The sequence below is a fragment of the Rhopalosiphum maidis genome, chromosome 1 (assembly GCF_003676215.2).
Source record: "Rhopalosiphum maidis isolate BTI-1 chromosome 1, ASM367621v3, whole genome shotgun sequence".
In the NCBI taxonomy this organism is placed as follows: domain Eukaryota; kingdom Metazoa; phylum Arthropoda; class Insecta; order Hemiptera; family Aphididae; genus Rhopalosiphum; species Rhopalosiphum maidis.
In genome coordinates this window covers 3167634-3188160 of record NC_040877.1, presented here as the reverse complement: position 1 = coordinate 3188160, position 20527 = coordinate 3167634, and the positions used below count along the sequence as shown (strand labels likewise).

The window sequence follows — 20527 nt, the reverse complement described above, 5'->3', positions numbered from 1 at the left end:
GGCAATGGAAAAACTTGGTTGTATTGCGTCGTTCAACTTATACAATGTATAATGATAATGTACATATAACACGCGTATGGTGCAATTTGTCCGACATGCAACGTCGTGATGCGTGAGTGGCAGTCGGCTACACAATATAATATAATATATATTATGATAAAATAAAAATATATATTTATATTATGTGTTTATAAACGTGTTATTATTATTATTATTATTATTATTATCATCGTCATTACGAATACGACGACGGCGATAATATCGACCAAAAGCGGCGTGGAAAAAGCTTCTTCGAGACCGCATTTTCTTGTGCCGATGTGTATTATTAGATAAACATTAACCAGCTGCGAGCAGCCGCCCCAACTCGGTCGTCGTGTTCGCGCGCGCTGTGCGTGTGTATGTATGTATGAGCTGTCGGCGGCAGTCGGAAATCGTCAGTATGGAAAAAAGGACACATGTTTTCTATCGACCGGCGACTATATACACACAACAGATAGGTCCTCCGCCGCCGCCCGCCGCTGCCAGCACTGTATTCCACAACGGATTATTTCATGATGGCTGCGACGGCTTCGCGTATCGGGTTGATACTTTTAAAATCGAACTGATAATAATAAAATCTGTATAATGATATAATGTGTAGTACTCAACGCTAATCTAGAATCGAACGAACCGCGGAACAACGTAAAAAAATTAACGTTAATTGAAAAGTACAAAGTGTGTGTGTGTTTTGATAATACAAGAAGTATTAGGAAATGTATATTAATGTACATATATGATGTTATATATAAAAAATATCGATTATATTATCGAACAATAATCATTTTTTTAAATCTATTAATATTTTTTATCGTAATTTTTTACTTTTATGAATGACAACATACATTTTTAATTACATGTTTTGAATCAGAACAGTTTTGAGTATTTTGATTCATAAATTCGAAATTCAAACAAGCAATTTACGAGTTATAAGTATTTAAAGTTTAGGTGAGGGTGAGCGAAGTAATAGACAAACATTTTGCAGAGGTACCAATACATTCCGCTCACTAAAACTTTAAATACTTATAACTCGTAAATTGCTTGTTTGAATTTCGATTTTTATGTATCGAAATATGAAATTAAAAATTGTAGTTCAAAAAATAAAAAATAAAAAAGTATAATAAAAAATATTTTTAAAAAATACTATTTTATTTTGACTGTAAATTATATAAAAAATATTTAAAAAAAAAATCAATAGATTTTAAAATAATGAGTTCGATAAAAGAATCACCCAGTTTATTATACATAAACGAATCAAATCTGACCCTTAAGGGTTAATTTCGGTCGGTAAATCCTTCTTTGTTAACCCACAATTCACTGAAAAACACGTGGTTTGAAGTTTGAATGAACAAAAAAAAAACTGTATTTATCCTCAAATAATACACAATGTGAAAATTACAAGCCTATATAAAACGAAAGAGAAATTATTAATATGTATTGTTCATGGAAACGATAACAATAAATGTTATATTATAATGCGTAGGTATAGGAGACAGGGTTTTATCAATTTTTATTATATTATAATTATATGTAAGGCTCTACCAGTCTACCACTAGTAACCAAGTTACGTTATGACATGTATTTTTTTAATTTTTTTTCAACAAAAAACAACAGTTATGCACTTACAAAATACAATAAATCATAAATTCCTTATCGTAAAAATTGTTATATCCGAGTTTAAGCAGACTTTACAGAGATAATATTATAATTCAATCAATTGTTATTTTTCGATAATACCTAATATTTTTCACTCTAAAATATTTTTTTTCATATAACATGAAAACAGACATATTATAAATTATTATATAAACATACAACTATGTGCTGTACATATTGTCAACATTAAACTATATTAAGTAATATCGTAGTTTATGATTAGGTCAAGATTTTATGTAACTGACATTTCAAAGTTAAAATGAATAGCTGTACAGTAAAAATTAAACTAAATAATATATATTGTGTATATTACTCGTAACAATATCTCAAAAATAGTACATATCAAAACGCAAAAATGTATATAAAATAATAAATTTTTATATATTTGGGGAGGCTTATTAAAAGTTCTAAAATTAAATATCAAAAATAATTCATGTATACTTATTAGGTAAATTTCAAAAAGAAATATTTTTCAGTTTGACCTATAATCGCTAATACCGATGATTAATCGAGAAATAATATTTTGATGTTATTCAAATATAAAACCATGTTGTACAAACAAACAAAAACACCTAATACAAATATTAAATCATCTTTATTAATTCACCAGTTATACATTTACGAACACGTCGGACGAGCGCGCTAGAACTTTCCCAACGCTACACCACCCGCATCGTACTGCCACAAACATACATATCAATGTAAAGTGGTATATATTATAATATTAAATACACCGTTGAAAGAAAATAAGTTCTAAGCCTTTATGAATAATATTAATGATTTATGGTGAATTTTATTATTTATTTGTTTGTGATTGAATTCTATAATATAACATGAAACAGTCGTAAAGTCGATAGTAAATTTCGTAGTAAAAAAAAAAAAAAAACATTTCGTAGTACAAAAATTCGAGTGAGTGATTGAGGTGGATCGCAAAAGTTTATTGGTTAGGGATGATATTATTTTTGATATACTAGTAATTGGTATTTGAGAATAAAAATAATTACCATGTAGTGGCGTAATTATTATACTAATATAAATATTTGGACACTTTCAAAAAATAATAAATGGAACCCTGCCCCTAAAATTTGCGTTAAGTACAACATATAAATTGGACGTAAGATATATGGATCATTTAATTAGTTTCAAAACACTTAACAGATGTATAATTTTTACTTTATCAAGTTTTTAAGATATTTTAGATGAGATGAGATAAAAAAAAAATTACCACCTATATTTATTATTGCAATTTAATACCTGTACAAGAATATTAATAACTATTAAGAAATATTTATTTTATCGGTAGTTTTTTAAAAGTACTCATAATAATAATTATTAAATCGAACAAAAACAAATTATAAAAAAAAATAATTCTTCGATATTCTTTATTTTTCTTGGAGTTTAATCTATTTCAAGAGTATTAGTTAAGGATTCTAAATTTTCTTAGCCTTTCCCTTAGATGGCCTTTAATTTACCACTGATGTCATGGTTCATTAATTTCCGTAGTTATTATACCAAAAATACTGTACCAACGGTACCTAATTCATAACAGAAACAACAGTATTTATATTCTCATTAGACCAAAGAATATATTTTATTTATTTGAAATTTGATTATATTTTTTATTAAGATTTAGATTGAAAAATACTGTTCTAGACAGTATTTGATCAAAAACTAGAATTAATTATTATTATTATTTACATATTTTATAATTTAAAATTGATAAATTTCAATAAATAAAAAATAATAATTATTAAAACGTCAAATAAATAAAAAAAACTAATTAGTGATGTATAAATACATTATACATCGTTAGTATAAATGAATTTTGTTAGCTTTATTTTTATTTTCATTATTAAAAAAATATATTTTTACTTATTATTATATTTTAGCAACCAATATGAGACCAATAATGAAGTTATATTTTTAAGTTTTAAATTATAATTAATATAATCTTTTATATTGTAATGTAATCAGTTAAAGATATTTATCCAACAATGGTATTATCAAGTGGTAGATTTATCAAAATTACCATCTATCGGTATAATTTTCAAAAATAGCGGTAGACCTAATATTAATACGAGTACATAAGTATATTTCAAAGCGATGAGTTGTGTAAATTATAAATTAATATGAGCTTATAGCTATAGAACCAAAAAAGATCAAGATCTGACTAAAATTTAATTTCTGCGGTTGATATTGTGGTCTGTACATGGGTACGATTAACGTCACTATTTTTACCAAAAAAAAAAAATATAAATTAACAAAAATTATATTATACCAAGTTCCATTATATTATATTAAATGAATAGTCGACAGGCAAATATTACCTAAGTTCTTTTAATTATAAACCCTTTAAATGATTTATCACTATAGAGTATATACGATATAAACTATGGATAATGACTGTAGTAAAGTTGGTGATAATATTATAAGTGAATCAAAGTATGTAATAATCTGAAAAAAACAAAATATTATTCTCTTGACATATATAAACAATAATATTATGCGCATAGAAAACTTCATCGTCACGGTTATACTTGCAGCAATAGTGCGCTGCAGTGCCTCCGAAAAATAAGGTTTTAAACATAATAAATAGAAAAATAATATCGACTTCATGACAAAATTATCGAATTTGGTAAATGGGTTATTTGAATACTCGGTTCCACTGTATCAGCTCCATTATAGAAGATGAAAACTATAGACATTCATAGTGTCGGTTAAACCAATATAGACGGTGCTTTTCGCTAGGGCTCTCGATATTCTGGACATTAAAGTACCTATTAAATGCAGGCAATCTATCATAAAAATAATAGCCAGTGACGAATTTTGGTTTTACTTGGGGGTGAAAATTTATTATACAGGAAAAACTTATCACTAAAATTTATCATAAGTTTGGTATCCTGATGGGTATAACATATTATATTATACTTTTGCAGCACTTTTTATATAAACTACAATTTTTACAAATAATTGTGTTTTACGCAAAAAATTCATAGAATACTAAAAGCATTTTTTTATCTTTAAAATGTTGAGGGTAGGTGACTCAAAAGACTACATACCCTGGATGATAATTATATTAATCACTAATAACATAGAATCGTGAAAACTAAATAATGTATTTAATACCAATAATATTTTATGAATTAATTGGACAGTTAAAGATTTATTTAAAATTTTTTAATATCTTGTAAATTTTGTAATTAACAATGATTTTTTTTTTAATAAAATTAAAGAATTGTCTTAGTGGCAATTTTTTAAAGAGGTCCCAGCATTTTATTTAGAATCAAAGTTTAAAAAATGTAACTTGTACATATAATTTTTAAAATGGTTCTCATTGAAATCGGTTCATTTAGTATAAACGAACGGTGGTCGAGCGGTGACTTCGAAATACTGACTACAGGAGAGATAGAAATGAACAATAAAAAATAAAATTAAAATACGTAAAACAGATCTCACCTGCCGGCGCGCGTTGCTGCAATTATTGTCCATCGCGAACGAATCGAACCTTTGAAAACCACTGGCCCTCATGGTGTCCCGATAGTTGCGATACATATAATTACCTACGCGATATCACGATAATATGATATAGAATTGCCCTACGCGTATATCCTGGGACAAAAAATATGAGATTTTATGACAGCTACGGTCGACGGACGGACCTCAACTGCAATTGGCGACAGAAGCAGAAACTATGATGGCGACTGTTCTTATATTTTTGGCGTGCACAAAAAGACCTCGCTGACTCAGTTGAGCTTACCGTCCCTATCATGACACAGGTACGTGGCTGCGAGTTTGATCAATTGGCGCGTTTGTATACCGCGAGGCAGCAGCAGCACGTGCTGCGTTCGTTTCTTCCGCTCTCCCCTCCCTACGCTAACATCACTCCGCCACCGCACGACCATCGTCCGACACTTGTTACAATAACATCGCGCAGACACCTGTTCAAACGCCTTGCGCGTTAAAATTATTTTGCGGCGTTGTATACAGCGAAACACACACATCCACCCTCAGACCCAGTTCACCTACTCACCCAGGTACCTACCAACTCACCAACAGATTTGTGTGACGGGATCTATAATATATACATTACGGTCGAACTCGATAACTCTATAGGTGTAATATTCTCTCCAGATCTACATAATTAGCCACGTGTAAAATTCTACGATAATAATTATAATAATAATAATAATAATATCAATATATGATTATAATATTGTAATATGGTTTAGAAGACTTACTAGTGTCGGGGTCAGGGGGTGAACGAGACTTATGTGGCGATGTGTATCGTTGTCGTGATCCTAGATCGCGGTGACGACGTCGGCGGCGGTGAAAGTGCTCGTGACTACCGGCGTACACGGTGTCAGGGCGCGTAATGCCGCCGCGGCTGCTGTCCGTCCACGGCGGCGGCGGCGACCCGCGGGACGCTGTCGCGCGCACCGCATATATACGGACGATAAGTTTTGCCGTGCGACGCGCGCCGACGCGGACGGGACGTGTATAATACACCACGCGTATATTATTTTATATTAACAGCGGCGAAATAATTTTCATCTCTCAGCCTTTCCACCCGCCCAATCACCCCATCTCTCTCGCCCACTCACACTCGTTCACTCTCACCCTCTCTCACTCTCTCGAAAACGGCAGCCGGTCCAGACGTAGACACGTAGTTTATATATATATATATATATATTTATATGTACCTCGCTATATATAGTATATAATATCAGTATATACCTCTGCCATTGACATTGTTAATTAAAACCGCGGGATTTTATCAAAACTACCACCACTACCGCTACCGTGGTATACGAGTATATGTGTGTGTATACAACCCAACCACTGCAGCCTGCCGAGCCACTGATATACGCATATTGTGTACGACGTATATACCATGAGAAGTATATAGCGCGGGGCGCTGGGAAAAGCGCTTATCACAGACGTCACATGCACGATCAAGCCCGCTCTACCCGCCGGCCGACGAATGTCGTCACGTCGTCGTCCGTGTATAATAATAATAATTATTATTATTAGTAGTACGTACAGTATGCGCGTTATAATATTATTATTATTATAAATGCTGTATAGTGCCCAGTTTAATTTTATGATGACGATAATATTTGACCTGACGACGTTTCAGGTAGGTATAACGATAAAACCTATAGCTTTGAACGAGTAATAGCGCAAATAGTGACATCACAAGCTTTGCGTTTAAGGGACAGCTGATATACAATACAGAATTCAATTTAAAAAAAAAAATAGTTTTTAATTAATTGCGTTTAATTTTTTGATATTAAAATATTACCTAACTATTCGTATATTACTCATATTATACGTGTATACCTACCATATAAGTATGTCATACGGTGAAACGGATATAAAAGGAGTCAAAGTATAAATATGCATTTGATAAAAGTGCATAATCTTTATCTTATCTAGTTATTTTAGAAATAAATCGGTCTTTATATACTCACTGAGTAGTGATCATTTTATCCATTACTTCAATGAAATTTCTTTTTTTGTAAATACATAGATACTTTAACACTTACTGCATTTTTCAGAAATAAAACCAACTCGTTCACTTATAATATTCTGAAATAATAAATATATAATACTATAATATGTTCTTATATATGTGTGTTAGCGTTAATGTATGAAATTCTGTAAATTACGGGTACTTTCAGTTTATGTATTGAATGAATCCATAAATAAATACTTCAACTAGTTATTTTATATACTAACTAGATATTTTATAAACTAATAATATCGGTTTAGTTAATGTATTTAAAACTATTTTTGAATCTATTTGTAAAATATAAGTATTAATTTTGAAAAAATCAACGCTGATTTGTACAACATACATTTTTTAGAACTATTAAGTTATTATTATCACAATTATTAAATTATTATTATTTTTAGAAATTACAATTTATTTATTAGTACACGAACTTTTTGGATGGCATTTAGTTACAATAAAGTACCTTTTATTTAAACATATGCACTGTTTTTTAGTGCACTTTTGTTGACATGTGCATTTGAAAAACCCTTGACCATTACCTATAGACTACCTATAGTGATTGGGATTGGGATTCGGATTCGGATGCCTTTCGGGACATCATCGATGTTATCTATTTCACTACTCCAGTCCCGGTTATCTACCTAACGATATCTATAAATATCATACATTAGCGAAAATGCAACTAATATTCTATATATAAACTAGTAAAACCGTGTAATTTATATATTAACGAACATATTTAGACATTTTATGAAATAAATAGTTATCTAAAAAATAACGTATTATATACATTACTGCTAACATATATATATAAATACCTAATAAAAATAATGTTATTATAACTGCTCAGTACAAAATACAAATACAAAGGGCCGGATTTAGGGAAAGGCCTGGCCTCCTAAAAGGCCCTAGGTCCTTCGGATTCCATCACATGGTGGAATTTCATATAGGTACTAATATACAACATATTACAACAAAAATCATGACTTATAATACTAAGTTCAATATATATCATAATATATCCATAATATAAAAAATTAATATATATTAAAATCAATTCATAAAACAAGTATAATAATATATATGTGTGACAGATAATTAGTGTCATGTAGAGTATTGATAATCCCTACTGAATATGGTCAATAGTTCAATATGGACATATTATGGTATTATCAAATTAAATTTTAAATATCTAAAATAATCTAAATATTATATTTAATATAATTAATTAACTTCTGATTTAAGCCTATGCCATCTTTACGTTATATAAATATTTTTATTCTTTTTAATATTGATTTTTTATTACACAATCTGTAAATATATTTTTACAATAAGTATAAGTGTTGTAAGATATTAGTGACTTCATATATATCGGAGGTATATAATTAAATTAGGCATTTTACTAAATGCCTATTTCAAGTCAGGCAAATAATAAAAATGAAACATTTTGTATTATTTTAAAAATTTAACAATATTTTCTATTAATGATTTATTGCTATTTTATATAAAAAAATACTATGTATTATTTATTAATATGTAAAACATGTAGGTATATAAAATATGTTTAATTCCGTGTCCTTCAATACTATTGTTTTAAAACTTAAATCATAATTAATATATACGATTTAAGTAATTACTAATTAGATGTGATAGTACCAGTATAAAAAATGAATAAAAATGTGATAATATAATTACAAGTTTTTGTTAATTTTTAGTTATTACTTGTTGTTACATAGTAGCATTTGCTGCATTCCATGGAATATTTAGCATTTTTTTAAAAACATAAACACTGATTGATTTGAAATTTCCGCTTTCTCATATCGTATAAAGTACTCACTACTCATACTATAGACTATAGGGTATATAATACACTCGTACTATCGTCTACATCTATTTTATTATCGCCTAATTAGTATTTGCTATATATAGATTTATGATTTAAATTTTAAAACAATAGTACTAATAGACACGAAATTAAACATATATACAAGAATGAAGAGATCTTCCAATGAAGACAATTCGACGTGTGTGACATAGTTATTAAAATTAAAAATAAACATTATATAAATAATAAATAAAACGAATTGAACACTAAAATCAATAAATTGGGTCTATGTAACTATTATATGTTGCAACGCACATACCTAATAGGTACTTACCTATAGATGCACTTTTAGCCATACTACTCATCTTCGTTAATTTTTGATTATGGGGATAATCCAAATTGAATTCAAGTTTTTTCCGAGTTAAAATATCCATACATACGAAAATTATATGTTATGATATCTATAGTTAAATTGAACATTGGAAACTATTTTTCTACAGATTTTGATACACGAAGAAAAATCTTCAAGTAGACAACTTTTCTCTAAATTTGATATCCACTTTGTGTTAACTTTATTTTCATTTTTTTCTTAAAAAAACAACTTTGAAAATCCTGTTATGTTAATTTTCATACACAAGCTAGTAAATTAATCATTATTATATTAATTCCAATGCCAATATTTTCACAAAATAATCTTTAAATTTGTTAAATATTATATTACAAATCAATTTTTATTATTTTATTATAAATTCAACTATCACATACCATTATTTTGTATTTTACACATATATATATATTAGATATTGCAATATAAAATATATAATGTAATAAACAATTATAAACATTTTCTAGACAGACGTGCTATATAATATGGAGAAGGTTAGGATTTTTAAATATTCTATTGTAAGACAAAATAATATCAATAATATTAATAAATAAAATAATAGAAGATTATATAATATTTAATATAAGAAGTATATTAATTAAAAAAATATAAGATAATAAATTGTATCATGATATTTGTATAGCCAGATAATTAAAAAAAATTACACAATGTCAAATTTAAGCACACGTTCGTTTAATGAAAAAGTTTCCACTTGATGAATTTTTTTTAAGTTAAATAAACGGTATCCATTTCATAAAATGACTAATTATTCGAGAAAAGGTCGATTTTACTAAGTGGCTACTGTCCACGACACATATTATAAACATATAATAAATAGTTGTTTGTATAGTCTTTTCGTTATTATTTATTACGATTGTATACAATTATGTTTTATATACCTAAAAGTTAGCTATAATAACTAATAAGTATTATGTCACCACTTACCACATTTGTATACGTGATTACCTAATACAGTAAATAGATACAGATGCGTGTGGGTGATGAGTCAAAATCAATTTATGAAATGTAGCGATTGTTGTACAGTATCGACATTTTTAATGTAGGTATAGAGTCTTACGTATAATATACGCATTTTATACTTAGAGAAAAAACGTTGAACGTGAACAATATTGATTTTACAATAAAAAGTTTTTTTATTTTTTCGAAATACGCTTTATTATATTTTGATAATGTATATATATTTTTTTTAATTTTACATTTTTAAAAGCGTATTGTAATTTTAAAGAACTACGATAACAGCGAAATGTCAGCAACCGTGGTAAATTGTCGGAGAAAATCTTACCATTCATACGTTTATGTGCCAGATGGTAAATTTTTAAATAACTTAAAGCAATATATTTGTAAATATTTTTAAATATAGTACAAATTAAAAATTAAATAGTGATTAATAGTATAATAATTAATTAAATTCAACAGTAAACAAATAAATAAATAAATTACTCAGCCAAGTCGCTCATCTCGTGCCTATTATATTATATACAAGCAAATTATTTAATACAATTTAATACAAATTAACAAATATGTTAAAAATAATTTTAAAAAAGGTGAAAATCTCAATTTTTAATTACTAAACTCATTATTATGAATATCATCTATTTTAGAAATGTTTTAAAATCGTTTCACCCACATATTTATTATAGTCAATATAATATATATTATAACATTGCCAAAATATCAAATAAACTTTTCAGATGTTTGTTAAAAATAATTAACTATAATAAATTTAACATTTACAAAGGATTATAATAATAACAGTACATGTTAAATACTAACCTAGTGAAAATGAAACTATATATGTGTTGTACTAAAAATAGAGGGTTGTTTTCCAGCTTTAAATAATTTATAGAGCTTTGTCTAAATAAATTTTATGCATACACAGAAATAATCTTTTATACAGAGAACTGTATCCAACTATATGATAATATTATTATTTTTAAATTGAGTGTTTCATTATTTAATTTAAAAACATATTATTATGTCAGGAAAAATTAGGTAATATGTATATTTAATCTTTAAAAAACAGATAACACACATTTTTTAAAAATTTATGAAAATAATATATTTCTCCACATTTGAAATTAAAGAAGTTGGAAGTTCCAGTAGTTCCAACATACATATTATTTTTTAATTATTATATTATGGGTGTTGTAGTGTTTTATCCATACCGTATAGCACACCAAAATATTGAGAATATTGTAATATATGTATAAAACAATTCAAAAACCTGAGTATCAGGGTGTCAACAACTTTAAAATCACTAAATGTATAGTAGCGATGATTATCACCCGCATAATACATTATAAACTATAATAATTAATAATAACGGTTTAAGATAACTAAAAGAATATTATACTCATATTAAAATATTAGCATTATACATTACAAACTGTTTACATTTTAATAAAGGAATCATTACATTCAATTACTATCGTACTTAAAATTATCTACATTTTTTAAATAACTATATAAAATATACCTACCACATTAAATATTTTACGATTCGGATTCGAAAAAAAACGTGTACCATTCGCATTGATATATTATAACATCTGTATTCGTTCTTCGCGTACGATGTTTAGATTAATTTTTTTTTATATGTTGTTGAGACTCCAAGGTGTTCGAAGGGCTATGTGATTCAATAAAAGTAGAATAATGTAATTATTACTGAATAGATAAAAAGGATAAATAAATACATATGATGTATATTGTTTATCTGTATATATATTATATTGTATGCAATAATTCAAATAATATTAGGTGAAGAATAATTATAATTTAACTGCAATACTGTATAGTGTACATAAATTATTGTCACTAAAAATTATAATATTATAAAATCTTATGTAAGGGTTCCCGACAATAAATTTTTATAATTTATAACTTGCGGAAAACAGAAAGTTCATTTTTGTTAGAACAGACAATATTATGTCGATGTTTCTATTGGTAATTAAACAAATAAATTCATTTTTCATGGATTGTTTTTCTATACAAAACAGAACTGTAGATTTTTGGTCGCATTGGGGTATTGGGTCCGTTATTTTTTAAGTTAGTCAGAGTTCGCATAGGTATTAAAGAGTTCAATACCATTTTATTGTGCGCAAAAATATATAATACACAATTTGTAATATTATATAATACGTCAATTATCAGAATGCGTAAAACGGAAGCAAATTCAAAATAAAAAATTATCGATTTTGAGTGCGCTTTTTTTTCCTTTCTGCCTGCATAATGTATAAAGAGAGACATATCAGTATATATGGTGCATGCGTCATACGCGATATAATGTTATATTTAAGGGAACAACTAAAAACGGGTTAAGATCGTTAAGTTCATATGCGCGTGTACACACACTTATATATATATATATATATGTGTGTGTGTATTCGTTGCTCATTTGACATAAGCGGCGTGTGCGCGGCATATAAAACACACATGTCGGACGGAAAATTTGTAACGTGCCGCAGCGCGCGTGTGACCGAAGCTGTGCGGCAGCTGCGTGCTATACCGAATAAAAAGCCCGCCGCCGCCACCGCTACCCCGCGAGGGAGCTTTGTACTTTTGGAATATTGTCGCAGCTGACTGTGGGGTAATACGCGGCACGAAAAGTTTGGAACGCAACATGCTCGACTAAAACGAATTATGTATTATATATCATATTATAATAATAATATTATTATTGTTATTGTTATTGTAATATTGCGAAAAAAAACACGGGTGGTTGATCACGATGACGATTTTCCAGAATATTATATTTTACACATAAAACAAAATGTTTAGTTTATCATTAACGTCATCACGGGTTTAGTTTACACAAGAATTACGTATTAAAAATTAACCGATTCGATATTAAAAATTAATTCCATTTCCGTATATCATCGTATATTTGGTAAAAACCACAACTCATTATATGTACATAAAACTCCATTACTTACCTAACTTATCACCGGTCGGTATATTCATCAAACGTAACACTCATTATTTAAAAAATTATTAAAATTTTTGAAACAAATTTTAGTCGTTAAAAAAACATTTTTACTATTCTTTATCATTATAATTTTTTAATTTTTTTTTTTTTTTGGTTTTATGACAATATTTAATTCTTTATTCATACATAAGCAAAACATTTTTCGGAGTCCTTCAATATAAAAAAATCAAATTTTTAACGAGCAGTTTATGAGTTAGTTTATTAGTATATTAAAGTTTATATAAGCAGAATGGAGTAAGGTACCCCATAAAATGTTGGTATATTACTATGTTCTTCTAAATTTTAAATACTTTTAACTAATAAATTATCTATTTGTTTGAAATTAGATTCTAGTAAATCTAAAAACTACAAATATTATTCTACTTCAGAATAAAAATGTTATTTTGTATTTTCAAAGACCTTAGCGTTTTCTGAAATATTGAGTGTCTTGCCTTTAATAGATCACTCCGTATGGCGTTTATATACATAATTCAATATTTATGTATTGTAACGGAAAAACTCGTATACTTAATTAAATATGATAATAACATACTTCGATGTCTACATCAGTTTTTTTTCCTAGAATTTGAACGCATTAAATAGTAAATAACCTTAGCCCCCGATGGCTCAACGGTATAAAAATAATATTTATTCATTATTACTTTATGTTTTTAATCAATAATGTCCGCTGAAGTTAATTATTTTTTTAAAACGGTTCTGATGTATACATATTTTATATTAATGAATCGCTTTAACTTCAACGTTCCAAAGCGTTATTACCGTGCAACGGATAAATCGATTAAAATATCAGACATACTATTATTGTATATTATATGAAAACTATTAAGAGTGATAAACTTTAAAACTTATTTATTTTTTTTTAAATTTAAAATAACAATATATAATTAATGTATGTACATTTTTAAATTGTTATATAATATTATCATAATATCAAATTGACGAATGCACAAGCATGAAAAAGGCTGCGGTTGAAAGAAGCAACCTAGCTATTGATAACATTTGCTATTATTTATATTATATATTAACACTTATTGTAAGAGATTGTTTCATTTGCGTGTGTGGATTACTACCATGAATTGATAATGTTGATAAGTTTTAAGTTAGAGGATTTAGGTGAGATGATCATGGAATCTTTTCATTTGGCTTCTTTAAACATTTTATATGTTTTAATTTTTTATATGTGTGTAAATTGTGTAATGCTAAATTTTGGGTATATACAATTAAAGTCAAAGGTATTGATTAGTTCCCGAGGTTGATGTTTTGAAAAGATTGAATTTTATTTGTATTTGTTTTTTTGAATTCCCTCACAATATTGATATCGGTAAGTCAAAATTGGTTTTAAGAGAGTAAATAGAGAACATAAGCTGCTATACGCAGCTCAATTTTGACGGAAGTATGTTTGTTGTCATCTATATAGACAATTTATAAGCATGTTTTAATTATCTGTTTTTTTTTTAATATCACTTAGATATTATAGTTAGATTTAATATTATATTAAGCCTGAGTTGAGCATTGGTCTAAAATTATTATATTAAAATGTATTACTGCTGAAGAAAGGGTGATTGGAAGGTCGTAGAGTGTAAAATTAGGATAATAAGAAGTTAATTTAAGAGTGAAGGTTGTACACGTAGATTAATTTTAATTTTAATCTAAATTTTGTAAATCAGTTTTCTGTTGGGTTAAGATAATTTTGAAAATAAGGAGAGAACATGTAAGGTTTAGTATTAATTGATATTAACTTCTTGTCATACATATACTAGGCCACTGATGTATTTAGCGTGGATGGTTGCTCGGATACAAACATATTATAATAGGAACATAAAAAAGAAAATAAGATAATAATTCAAGTTTCTGTGTGTATAACTATTATGTCTTAGAGCGCCGACCTAATAATATCGAATTTTAACACATTATTAACCAGTTGACAAGTCATAAATGGGTAAGTTTACTACATTTCGTGAACGGGTGTATAGGGTAATTATTCAAACAATTTGTACAGACTCGTTTTTTCGTTTAAAAATTAATTTTTGAAATTTATAAGAACTTACAATTTAAAATACTTTACTATATTAATACTTAAATTTTTTTTATATTATTTAAGGAGTGCTCTGTGACTGTAGAAACTTTTTATTTTAATGAGTATCATAACTTCTTATAGTAAATTGTTAGGCAAATGATTTTTTTTTTTTATGTTGATATTCCTCAATTAAAATTAAAACAGTTTCTGAGAATCTGAGTTATTAAAATATACATTATAATAAGAATAATAAATAATAATCCTTAAAAATAATTGTATAAAAATGTCATATTTAATATAGTGCTTATTATTTAGACAATTTTTATAAATTATAAAAATGTTATTAATTATTATTTATTAGTAACTAGGTATATAATCAAATTTTAAAATCATCATAACTTCCGTGTAACGGAACCTTTATAGTACACAAAGTTAAATAACACAATAACTTATAACTAGTAATACTACTTGTATTCGAATTTCTTTTTAAATACAAAAGTATGTTAAGTGAATTTACACAAATAAAGGTGATTTTTGATTGAATAAAAAAATGTTGTCATTACTACTGAACACTCCTTAAATGGTATAAAATCCATCCAAGTATTTGATAATATGATTTTTTAAAATACTTAAAAATACCAAAAATAGGAATTTTAATAAATTCATTACGTATTAATGAGAAAAATCTGCATGATCAATGAGTATGATTGGTGGATCATCTTGTACATCAGTTTTAAAAGGCTAGGATAAACACACAAGTCTACAAGTTTTCTAAAAGGTTAAAAATGTATTTGTTTGATTTTATTGTTTGTATAATATTTTATATGCCACTTACATGATAATATGCATGTATAAAGTATTGCTATTTTAAATTTAAAATAAAAATGTTTTTTATAGAATCACTTTTTATTTTATTAGGTATTTATATATTATACAGTAATATTTATCCCATTCCTGAACGGCTCTAGTTATATTTCAAACCAATATCAATATCTAATTTCTATTATAGTATACCTTCTTAATATTGAGATAAATATGGGATACTGTACAACTTTTTTAATTAAACTATTTAATTCTTGCGGTAGTGTTTAAACACACGACGAAAAATATATTTTAATATATTACTAAAATATGACCGATAAATCAGACGACTTGATGAGGTACATAATAATAATGTGGCTTTGTTGCTTTGTATATTATGTCCATTTCCTACAAGTCTTTTATAACATAATAAAACTTATGATTCATGTGTAACCCATGGCCACACAATGAAGTCTATAACAGATTACAATTTACCATTATTAAAAAGGTTTACAAAATATATGTACATATACTTATTGAAGTTGTCGTATTGGTTTTGACGTTTGTATCCTTTGACGAAAATGGTAGCCACAAAACCAATTTCCTATGTGTCATTATTCGTACAAACGTTTTCTATGACACTACTCTGCACTCTACCCTATGCAAATAATAATAATAGTTCATATTATAAATAAATGTGTATATGTTTAGGTTCTCTACTATTTATATGAACAGATCGTCAGAATTTAGAATTCATGTTTAAAGCTGATGAAATCTAAAAACTATAAATTTCATTTTCATTTTCATATATGCCTCTATAATCTAAATCGTTATAATTTTAAATCCACTTATCATAGTGTATAGTCATAAATTATTGTTGCTTGTTTAAAATAGTATAAAAATTTAAAAACTTCGGAATTACCATTTAAAATAATTGTGTTTGCGCTCCACTAAAAAAACCCCTCCGCAGGTTGTATTAATCACCATACACATTGCACGAGCAGATTGTTAGAAATAAAGCAATAAGATATTTAGGTTTAATTAAGCTCAGTTGTACTATTTTTTTTTATGACCCATTAAATTATTCGCATGTTTATTCAAGCACATACGTTAGTATAGTAAAAATATTACATTACTACATTAAGGCTGGGAGACAATTTATATTCAATTGAAAACTAATATTGTAATTTTTAAATTTATTTACTTTGAACAGCTTACAAAATTAAATTTCCATAAATCATAACATTATGAAAATTATTATCGGTTCAATAAAACATACTTTAACTTATATAAGTTGTGTAACGTAATATTATTCATACTTTAAAACTTAACAGTTAGCACCCAAATAAATAATATCTTAAATCTTTAAAAAATAATTTGATTGATTCAAGAAAATACTCAAAATTACATGCTTTTGTATTATAAAATGTTTATCAATATAATTTCAGAAGGCATGTTAAATTTATATCTGAATGCTCCAAATTGTGTGAGCTCCAAAATAAATGCGGATTTTGTGCATTGGCCGTAGAATTAATAAATTCTGTCCAGCTGCACGCTGATTTGTTCAAAAAGTATGTCAGTTCACATCTGCCATCAAGAAAATAAAATAATACAAAAGCTTAAAAAATGTTTTTATGACTACCTTCATCAATCTTGAAATGTCTCAAGTGAGCTGTTCACACATTTTCATAATTCTTCTTTCCTTATAGATCTTAAGTTTTCTTTTTTTCGTCTTAAAACTGAGGATATATGTATTATTTATACTACCAATATATACGTTATTTTACTTTAGAAAATCAAACGTAATTGTGCATGTTTAGATTTAAAAACAAGTACCCAAATTTGATTAAACAGTACGTAAAAGTATTAAATTGAAATTCATGATAAATACGCTTTTGTTATTTAAATAATTCAATTGATTATCACTGTAAATTATAATTTTGATATTTTTTAGAAAACATCGTGTACCTATATGAATAGAAGAAAATAAATATTAATGTAAAGATCTGAAGCTATAATTGTATTTTACGTGTAAACCAACTTTCATTTTATATTGCGTTCACTGTTTTTGACGTTTCAATATTTATCACATTTTTTAATAAAACTTAATAATACTGAAAAATTGTATAAATATATAAATACATATATTGTTTTGTGTATATTTATTAATTTATTATATAAAATAATAAATTTAGAACTACAATAATTAAGAATATGGATCGCAGAATGCAGATACTATAGGTGGACCATTCCACGTTTATTACTAATACAACGTCATACAAAAGGAACGATCGCATTGAAAAACATCTACTTTTAGCATAGATAGATTTAATTTGCATACATGCAAGATGATTCACCAAGCATACTCACCTTTAGTTTTTCATTTAATAATGAATTTATTAAAATAATGATTTTTGAAATTTTGAAATATATATATAATATATACTTATAAAGAGTAAGAACCATATTTTCAAATTCTTGAATATCTTATACCTACTGGCTACTACATAAAAAGTATTTTTTGGCGTTACAAACGAATATTTTCATAATATGGTATACCTGTAGGTATATCCTGACATAAGTGAAATATATTCGTGTAGGTGATATGAGGTTATAGTAACCCGCTCCTTCGCATAAATACATACGGAATGGTTAATTCGATTTCTGTATTCAATACTGATCCGATTTTTAATAGATTTACTAGCCTGTAAGAATACACACGACTTCCATAAGTAAAATTTGAATTTGAATCAACATGCTTTTAATATATTATGTCATGTAATATAATATAACATTTGATATATTTTTGTAAATGTCCTTTGTATTAACTATTATTGACCATTTAGAAACTAGAGATTTGTAAGTTAACTATAAATAGGTATATTATATATAATAAAGGAAAATAAGTTTGGCCATCTGGTCACTAACTTACGTTAGGTTAGGTGTGTAAAATTCGCATATCGTAATATCTCTCTAAAATTTATTACGTTGAAATATGTTTATAATATAACTACAATTTATAATAAGTTATCTATTTCTGTTATGCTTTCTGCAGTATATATGTATAATTTATCTTATTCTTTGAACCAAAACTTAGTTTTGTCCTTTGTGTATATGGAAAAATCGATGGACACAGGTGCTCAGCAACAATATGGTGTACGTACATGTGTATACTGCATTAGTACAATATATAACATTATTGATATGCATGGAAAATATTTGTAAAATTAGTTAAAGTTAAAAATTAAAATTAATTTTAAATGATTTAATCATATTAAACGTTTATACATAAAACATAATATTAAAGCATAAAATAATTAAATTAAAATAGGTATGAAACAATCAGTCTTGCATTTAAAAATCAAAAGTAAAAAAAGAAAAGCTATTGATCCTCATTTTTAATGCAATCTAAATAATTTAAAAAAAAACCATTACTTATTTAGTTTAGTTATTCTAGACATCAGTCATAAATTTGTACATATTATACAATAAATATTAAACTTATGTATTTTCTGAACTTTTAATTAATAATCTTCATTATTAATTATTCATATATTATTTAAATTATTATTTATTTATTGCGTTGAGATTACGGGACACCATTTGAAAATTGTACATTAAAATATTTGTTTTAAATTTGAATCAAAATGTATGTATACATCAACCAGCTAGCAGCAAACTAGCATTGAAAAAAAGAAGATTAATTACTTCGAATTAGTTCTCATTCTCTCACTCGAACTTAAAATATCAAAACAATCTCAGAAGTGGAAACATCTTCATCCTAAATACAAACGCTTTTGCTCCAGCTTTGAAAATCATTCAATCCGCTGATCCTTACTATTGACTCCAATAATATCCCAGAGAATCAAGGCCGTATACCTAAGAGGCAATTCCCCTGAAATTTTTTTGTTTAATACGCAAACTTAGAAATTATTTCATCATTATTTTATACACTAGTGTTCTTATTAAATTTTTCTGGGCATGGTCCTGCAGACAATCACCAGAGAAGGCTATAAAGAAATTGATACACTGATAACAAAAAAATAAAGGTGCAAATATTTTATTTGACTAATTATAAATGAGCTACATTGTCAATTTACTAGAGTCCTGTCTCCTGCGTCTATTTATAAATACTGATTGATATCTACAATAATAGGTACCTATATCGGCTATATCAAGGTTTATCAAGCCCCGTGAACACAAATTCAAGTTGATATTATGATATGAATAAATTAAAGAAAGATTAATATTAATATTACTTTATAAAATTACTAATAATATAATTA

General features: G+C 26.9%; 1 protein-coding gene across 2 annotated transcripts in view; it reads right to left on the bottom strand.

The window, feature by feature from the left end:
- Positions 1 to 6089, bottom strand: part of LOC113548977 (protein CBFA2T1) — a 44766-nt gene extending 38677 nt beyond the window's left edge. The window contains exon 1 of one of the 2 annotated variants that reach the window (XM_026950102.1): positions 5931 to 6089. Coding sequence is in view for 1 of the 2 variants with exons in the window: in XM_026950101.1 (XP_026805902.1) it covers positions 5149 to 5244 (96 nt within the window). In the remaining variant the exon portion in view is untranslated. Of the gene's footprint in view, positions 1 to 5148; positions 5366 to 5930 lie in introns of those variants that run through there. The other variant, XM_026950101.1, reaches the window with a different exon arrangement.
- Positions 6090 to 20527: the final 14438 nt, after the last annotated feature.